Raw genomic sequence first — 8,233 nt, forward strand, 5'->3', positions numbered from 1 at the left:
ACGACGTGCGTGTACTTCTGTATTTGGTGCAGGGTAACGCAAGAACACGCATTTCACTTTAGTTTTATTTATTTCTTCAGAAAACCTTTCATGATGCGTAAACACAACACACTGTTACTGTCATCAGAGACCGACCCAAAGTCCTGTCTCGGCAATTCTAGTTCTCTTTCTTTCTACAAAAACAAAGCTGCTTTCCAATCACATCAGTCAAAAGTACTATATACAAACAGAACTATCTGTTTCATACGCCGTTACGTTTCCCTCTAAACAAACTATCAAAAAGGCATTGTTTACGCTCTAAAAAGGTGGGAGACCGAATCTTTAAAAACACTGGTCGAAATATGAATCGATAGATTCTTTGAAACTCTTAATGGTTTTACCTTCCACCAAATAACAATTCACATTTTATGTTTAAATATTTGGTAATTTACTCATATCCTTTTCTATAAGTAGGGTTAGGGTAAACTGACGGAGCACAGACAAGACCTATTTTTGCAGAGTCTTATGTCTAAGATAAACACAAAGCTCTAGTTCAAGGCCATTTCCTACATTCGCATCTTGTGCAAACGAGACTCAAGCTAAAGGCAAGCGAAGCAACACTGCCCTCTTGTTATGTCTCCGTTAACACTGTGATCAAGGGGCGTTACATCAAGGCATGGATAGTGATCGCATGTGATACAGCCTATGTGAGGATTTATTTTAAAAAGCCACAATTCTCTCAACATACATTCCTAACAAACCATACAAATCATAGAAGTGAATACACTCAAACATATTCTTAAAACATTGATGTTTAACATCAAATAAAAGCAGGTGTGTCGTAAAGCTATTGCACAGCTACCCAGGTATTACACTTTGCACGAAGCAAAGTTTGGCATTGATTTTTTCCAAACTGCAAACTTTAAAATCATAACGAAGGCAACAAAAGCAGCTATCTTACAGCAAGACAATAGCAATAACAATGTACAGCAAGATCACACATCTAAGCACACTGCAACAACACAGCTGATACCACTAAACCAGCACTAGAACAATGGTCCCACCTGTAGCATGCCAAAGTTTGTAAAACTTATTAGAACAGCTTAACATCTTTTGCCATTGCCATGGAAACGCAACAATAACTACAAATACTTTGTCAAGCTTTGGTCCATTAAAGGAGCAAGTTTCTGTCACATAGTTCTCATTGAACTCATGCAGCTTTTCTTTTCTTTTTCAACGGTTACCCTCTCTGTGGTTCTGTAAGAAGACAAAAATGTCATCAGGTTTTAGCAATAGTCTCACATCCTATAGTCTGGTACGACTCGTGTTTGTCCTTCACATGGTTAAGGCAAATCAAATGAAATTAAGGAGTTTATAGTTCAAACTTTGGCAAGCCACGGTGCTCCCCTGCTCCACAATTCAATATGTGGTATGTTACTCTCCAAAAGAAAACGGTCATGCGGTCATCACTGCAGCATAAAACACAGCGACAGAGAGTCGTACAATATTGCACGGGTGTTTGTCTTAACATTATCATGTGTATAAATAAATACGTTTCAGTGTCAGGCTAAGATATAGCAAATCAAAACAGCAAACTGTTTTTTTTTTCTTGTTCATTCGATAAACGTTAGTATTGCACATGCTCGAATGAGGACTCCTTTCGGTGGAGATTGAATACTGGTTCGATCCGGTTCCATTTCGGCCCTTAACCTTAAGGCCTAGTCCAAACTAAACAAGTTTACTAATTTCTACCAGGCAGATGGACAAACACCATCATAGCTGGGATATGAGTTCAAATCTGGCAATGGATTCATGTTTTGGCCACAAAGAGAGATGGCTAGGGACCAAAATGGAACCATTACTTGGTTCTCAAGGAGAACACTTGGCTAATGGCTAAAAAGTAAAACATTCATCAGCCCTCACCATATATTAATTCAGCTAGTACACAAATACTGAGCTCAGCAGTGCACAACTGTGTACATTCCTTCACGTGTTCAGTGATACATTGTAGGTTTAAATGTTTTTTGCATTGTACTGGCAAAAACGTCTTCATTAAGGAAATCGCCACAAGGAGTAAACTTGCATTTTTGTGGCAGTAAAAAGTTGAGGTCCAATTTTTTTGTGTTTCGATTGAGTGATCATATGTTGTCATGTTTGCACAGGTATTTCATGTATGTGTGTATTTAATTGTGAGTGTGTGTACGTAAAAAAATCCTTCCAACAAGCCATGAGTAAACATGCATTAACCCTTTTCTCATCCAACGGCTGTCTGGCTGGTAGGAGAGGATGCCCTTCGATACAGATCGGACACCAGCATGGCTTTTAGACATGGCTTTCAAAAAAACCAAAGTACCAAAAACCCCTGGCTCCAGACCAGATCGGAGGGTACAACCCTCACACTACCTTCATCCGCATCAGCCCAGGACGTACGCCACTGAAACCACCGGAGGCACATCGCAAAGACCATCTGTTACTCTCACAACAATGCAAACTAGAATTTTTCACACAAAGACAATAATAGATGTACGGTTGTTGGACGGGTGGGGGGGTGGACAGGGGGGAGGGGGTTGGGGTGTGGATATGGCTCAAGTTGCAAATATAATGGCTGGACAGGTGGTAGTGTGGGGGGGTTGAGTGAGAGGCATGGAGGCACTCTAAAGATCGTCTGGGTGTTTAGGGAGGATGGGGAGGAGAGGTTGATGGGGTGAGGTAAGGCCGGAGGTGGAGGGAGGAGGGGGGAGGGAGGGGGGCCTTGGCTGTTCTTATTGGGAGGGCAGGGGGTGTTCAGAGGTCGCTAGCGTTGAGGCTGGTTGTCTTTTAATAAGTCAGAGTCTCAAGAAGGCATTGGCTGCTGCGTTTTCTAGCCACTGGGCGCTGATTGGTTGTAGCCACGGCAACGCCGGTCTTCAGGAAACTCCAATCATGGCGCCTCTCTCTGCCAGCAGGTCTAGGGTCCGCAGCTGGAAGAGGGGGAGGACGGAGAGAGGAGGAGGAGGAGGAGGAGTGATCTCACTGAAACCGGTTCACGTGTAAAGGTTAGCAGCCGGTCTGAGGTCTATTGTATTATGATGTTAATTTGTGATTTTGAGCAAAACGTCACTGTTAGCAGATGAGAAGCAGAAGAAAAATAATTGGAAAAGCTGCTCAAATCCCTGAAACATGCATATTTAAACGAACTTCAACTCTGAGTAATTTATTGAAAACAATGCAGTTCAATCCCTCTGACATCATGAAACAAGTGTGTGACGAACTGCTGGTTGGTCGACCAGGAGTTCAGTATAGTAAATCCATTGAAACGTGTTTTTTTGAATTAAGGTGTTTCGAATCTTGTTTAAAGTAAACAAATGTTTTGAGATTATTTCAACAGAAAGCCTGATAAGAAACATGTCCTTATGAACAACAGCTAGGCATGAAAGCAGCAGCCTTGTTCTATATCAACATCCATTAACGCACAGCACTCCCCGGTAACAGCCCAAACGGATGGCAAAGCAACAACAACAGGCACATTCAGGGGGAAGCAATCCATGACCACACACACACACACACACACACACACACACACACACACACACACATTTGTAAAACCCGGCTAAGGGAATACAACCATGTCACGGATCAACTTCAACCCCTTGCCGTAGCTACGAGGCGTCAGACAATTACCAGCAGAAGGAGTGGAAGAGGCGGGGCTTAGAGAGGATAGCCTCTGCTCATTCTTCTGGAGGTTCAAGAGGCAAGAGAGGATGGATGAAGGGAGGGAGGGAGGTTGACGCAGGTAGGACAGGTAGGTTGGGTGGGTAGAGAGTGCAGGGAGAGTAGGAGGAGGAATACAAAAAGTAAGGAGACAATTCCACATTGGAGGGGAGGAGAGGCTTAGCGGGGGGGGGGGGGGGGGGGGGGGGGGGGCAAATTAAACAGGAATAATAAAGTACACAACACAAATACACACTAATACAACATATTACAAAACAAAGGAGCGAGAAACACAATGTGCTTGGACCTATTGGGGTGTATACATACAGAGGCACGTGTGAAAACACAGTGTGGCTGGGTGTCGCGTTTGGGGGCGTGCTTGTTTACCTCCAAGTTTGTCCTTGCTTTCTTTATCACATCACGAGTCCTTGACACTGTGATAACACAAGAACAGTGCATATGACACTCCATAAACACATGAAAACAAATCCGCACTAGGACAGCTTAGAACACAATTGACCTTTCCAGCAAAGCTTTGATGGCTTTATAGATAATTATTAAAAAGCCAATATGAAGACTTTATTCTACATCATTGTTCCTTTAGAAAAAATGTTAATAATGTTTTCTAGCCTTGTGTAGTTTTCCCACTTTAAAGTATATATTGAGTATTTTTAGATTAAACTAACACCCCAAAGTCATTTTCAAACCGATCACTGATCCCATCTATCAACCCATCTGGCCCTGGACCACTGATCCCCCCCCCCCCCCTCCCCCAGTCTAGACCCTGGCCCTGGACCACTGATCCCCCCCCTCCTCCCCCAGTCTAGACCCTGGCCCCGGGCCACTGATCCCCCCCCCCCCTCCCCCAGTCTAGACCCTGGCCCCGGGCCCTCACGCTGGTTGACGATGTAGAGCTCCATGTGCTCCTTGGTGCGGTTGGTGCTCCTCAGCCTCTGGATGGTTCCCTGCAGCACCTCCTCCTGCTCCGACATGCGCAGCCTCAGGGACAGGATCTCCTCCTGCATGGCCTGCTCCTGTGTGCGGATAGGAGCGCACACACACACACACACACACACACACACATTACCACAACCCCCCTTCATTCCTACTGCTGTTTGTATCACTCGTGTTCCCAGGCACACCTCCATGGTGCACTTTGAGCTTCTTTTATGTCCTAACGATGAATATTAAGTGTTTTTATGTTTAAATATGAGCTGCGTCAAAGATGAATGTTGTCCCGCTGTTGATGGACAATAACGCTGTCTTAATCCGAGTCTACAATATGTTATGGAAATCCTAATACATTTCCCTGGAGCTCTCTTCTCTGCGGTACACCTGGCCTTCGTTCATCGAGCGGTGCCGTGGTAACCATAGCGATGGACCAACCTTTTTCAGGCCGAGGGGGGGGCGGTCGTTGCCGGGCAGAGCCGCCCTCCAGAACATCTTGAGCAGCGAGAGGGCCTCCTCGTGGATCTGCCTCAGAGTCTTGGCGTTGGACAGGAGGCTCTTGATGCAGCCGAAGTCCAGCGCCTGCGCACGGAGATCCGTTAACGACCCCGTCTTCTTTTTGGAAGATTGTCTGATCAACCACACATCCCCTGACATCTCCATGGCAACAACGGCTCTCCGCCACTCACCAGCTCGTGGCTCGGCTCCTGGTTGCCCGGCAGCGGCGGTTGGCTGAGGCAGGCCTGCAGCGCCGTCTCCATGCGCTGGACGAGGCTCCGCCCCTCCAGCACCTGCTGCTGCAGGGCACTGAAGTCGTCCACGTGGCCGATGGCGTGGCGGCCGTTCCGATTGGCGAAGGAGCCGTCGGGGGCGTCGCCCTCCAGCTCTGAGTGAGGGTCAAACGGCTCCTCTAGCAAAGGCAGTGGAGCTGGGGGGGAGAGGGAGGAGCCAAAGTGGGTTTGCTTCCTCTATTTATGTAAAATGGTATTAAGAAATCTTAGCTCTTATTTCCTAAACAACAGAAGTGTGTGCTGACGAGTGCAGTTGTAAGTAAGCATAGTAATACAACCAAACGGCATGGCAGCACAGTAAGGTTCCACGATGCATGTGTTAAAACTTTGGTACACCCAGTGAGGGGGTGAGCGGGGCAGTTAGAGAGCCACACCGTTGGCAGTGCTGTGGCTGTCGTCCAGGTCTGAGTACGGCCCGTACGGGGAGCCACAGTTAAACAGGCCGATGTCCCGGACGGGAGGGGACGGAGCCGGGTCTGGAGAAACACACACACACACACACACACAGCAACACACACGACGGGCTCAAACACAACAGCAATGCAACTCATAAATCTACGCGCACACACCATCTCTAGGGGTAAGGAGTTAGCATGTCACACCGTAAAGCACATGCACATTCCATGCATGTGCCCTCACATGCTTTGAGTGGAATGTAGCTTAACGTATGTATGCAAAGCAAGCCGGTACGTGGTGTTTGTTCGTAGGCATATACGTCAAACAGTGTGTTACACAGTACATGTCGCAAATAGATTTGTGTGTGTGTGTTGGACTTTGTGTATCATACACAAATGTGAGTATTCATGCAACTAAATATTTACCTGCCTGTCTATCAACCTATCTATCCCGGTGCCTGTCTATCAACCCATCTATCCCAGTGCCTGTCTATCAACCCATCTATCCCAGGGCCTGTCTATCTCCGGGCCTGCCTGTGGACCAGCCCACGTCCCTCACCGTGCAGCAGCTGCCGGCGGTAGAAGCTGTCCCTCTGGGGGCTGGCGGTGAGGGCCGACAGGGAGGGCGTGCGCGGCGAGGCCAGGCCCAGCTTCTGCTCCAGCTGCTTGTGGAGCTCCAGCTGCTTGAGGGCGCTGCTCTCCTGCACGCTGCTCTGGAGCTGGGCGCGCAGGCTCCTCACCTCCCCCAGCAGCTCGCCCAGCTCCAGGGGCAGCGCCGGCCCCCCCGACAGGAAGCCTGGGGACGAAGGGCGAGGAGGGGAGCGTCAGTCAAGCCCTGGTTCAGAGTGGGCGGTCCCCCCCTTTAGGGGCGGACACGTCTTTCATAGGGTTCCCGTTGGGTGCCGTTGGGTTTGAATTGAATTGTTCAGTAAAAGCAGGCAAAATGAAAGAGACCAGATGCTGTTTGCGGTCGATCCCCAATGACCACAGTGTGATCTGTGGACAACATGACAAAGACGCAAGACGCCTAACCCTAATGTCACATAAGTCGACAAATATAATGCAAGTAGCTCTGGATAAAAGCATCCGCGGACGTCTGAATTGTTAGCATTATGAATATATTATTAACAAAAACAAATGTCCTCATGTGTAATAATCACAAACGTATTCAATTGTTATCTGCTTTCTCGTTTCCATAGTTGCGGATTCAATTGACTGTTGATTCTCACAGATACGAACGGACGGCCAACATGATTACAGTACACATTGTTCGGCGATTGAGTGCCGACCTTGGCCGGCCCTGGTGCTGCCACACACGCGGTCGTACACATGGAGCTCACTCTGCAGGGAGTGCATCAGCTCCCTGCTCTCGCACAGCTGCTGCTGCAGGAGGGACGCCTCGTGCTGCAGCCTGGGAGCCATGGACACACAGGGTGGGGGTTATAGCACACAGGAGACACGTGCTGGGTCAGAAAAATGACTTGGTGTGTCCAAGAAAGGGACTTCCATTGTGAGGAAGTCCCATAATACTGCCTGTCAGCAACATTAAGCTGACAGGTAGCTTTATATTGTGTTGAATGGACATTTAGTTCAAACAATGTTTGTCATAATTGAGCCTTTGCTTGATTAAAGAAAGTCACCCATCTGTAGCGTACCATCTGGTCTTTGGAATGCATCATGGCTATTATCTACTTTTCTCGTTGGAAATGTTGTCGATTTATAATATTGCATTTTAAGTACTGAATGTGAAATATGATTATAATAATACATCAATAAAAATAACAATGGTGTGGCTTGCATTGTAACCCACACTAATAATAATTAAATTACAATTAAACAACTAAATAAACATCAAAATACCAATGCTCCATTCCAACCCAGTGGACCGCAGCAGCCTCCCCAGTGTCGCGGCCCCCCTCGTCCCACCTGTTGCTGTTCTCCAGCGCGGCCTGCCTCTCCTGCCGCAGGCTGTGGATCTGGACGCCCTGCTCCTGGCTGTGGCTCTGCAGCCGCCTCAGCTCCTCCTTCCACTGCTCCGCCTCGTGCTCCGCCTGCTTCAGACGGGCGTGGCCCGCCAGCACCGCCTCCCTCAGCCGGGCCGCCTCCTCACACGCGTCTGGGTCGGGGAGGAGGGGGAGGAGGGGGAGAGAGGGGGAGAGAGGGGGAGAGGGAGAGAGGGATGTGGTTTAACATCTGAATCAGAATGGAGCCGATTTTAATAAACAGGTTTTGAAGTGAGCAGGCGCAGTACCTGAGCTGGCCTGCAGGCGGGACTGCAGCGCCAGGTTCTCTTCCTTCACGGTCCGGATCTCGTTGGACAGCTGGGTGACAGAGTCCAGCCCCTGGATGTAGATGTTTGTGGACGCCCCTGGAAAGGAAGAGAAACAACTTTATAAATCGATTAGACAACAGTATTTATGATACTGTTAT

The 8,233-nt window shown here is 48.0% G+C and overlaps 1 protein-coding gene across 1 annotated transcript in view; it reads right to left on the bottom strand.

Annotated features, from left to right (window-relative positions):
- Positions 1-51: 51 nt before the first annotated feature.
- The window catches only part of LOC132463093 (myomegalin-like), a 30,102-nt gene continuing 21,920 nt past the window's right edge, over positions 52-8,233 (bottom strand). Inside the window, exons 31-41 of the mRNA XM_060059019.1 lie at positions 8,055-8,171; positions 7,730-7,919; positions 7,093-7,214; positions 6,363-6,599; positions 5,783-5,884; positions 5,307-5,545; positions 5,056-5,199; positions 4,565-4,703; positions 4,057-4,103; positions 3,640-3,694; positions 52-2,939 (exon numbers count right to left, since the gene is read on the bottom strand). Of these exons, the coding sequence (XP_059915002.1) occupies positions 2,797-2,939; positions 3,640-3,694; positions 4,057-4,103; positions 4,565-4,703; positions 5,056-5,199; positions 5,307-5,545; positions 5,783-5,884; positions 6,363-6,599; positions 7,093-7,214; positions 7,730-7,919; positions 8,055-8,171 (1,535 nt within the window). The 3' untranslated portion in view covers positions 52-2,796. The remainder of the gene's footprint in view (positions 2,940-3,639; positions 3,695-4,056; positions 4,104-4,564; positions 4,704-5,055; positions 5,200-5,306; positions 5,546-5,782; positions 5,885-6,362; positions 6,600-7,092; positions 7,215-7,729; positions 7,920-8,054; positions 8,172-8,233) is intronic.

This window comes from Gadus macrocephalus, chromosome 8, assembly GCF_031168955.1.
Source record: "Gadus macrocephalus chromosome 8, ASM3116895v1".
NCBI classification, from domain to species: domain Eukaryota; kingdom Metazoa; phylum Chordata; class Actinopteri; order Gadiformes; family Gadidae; genus Gadus; species Gadus macrocephalus.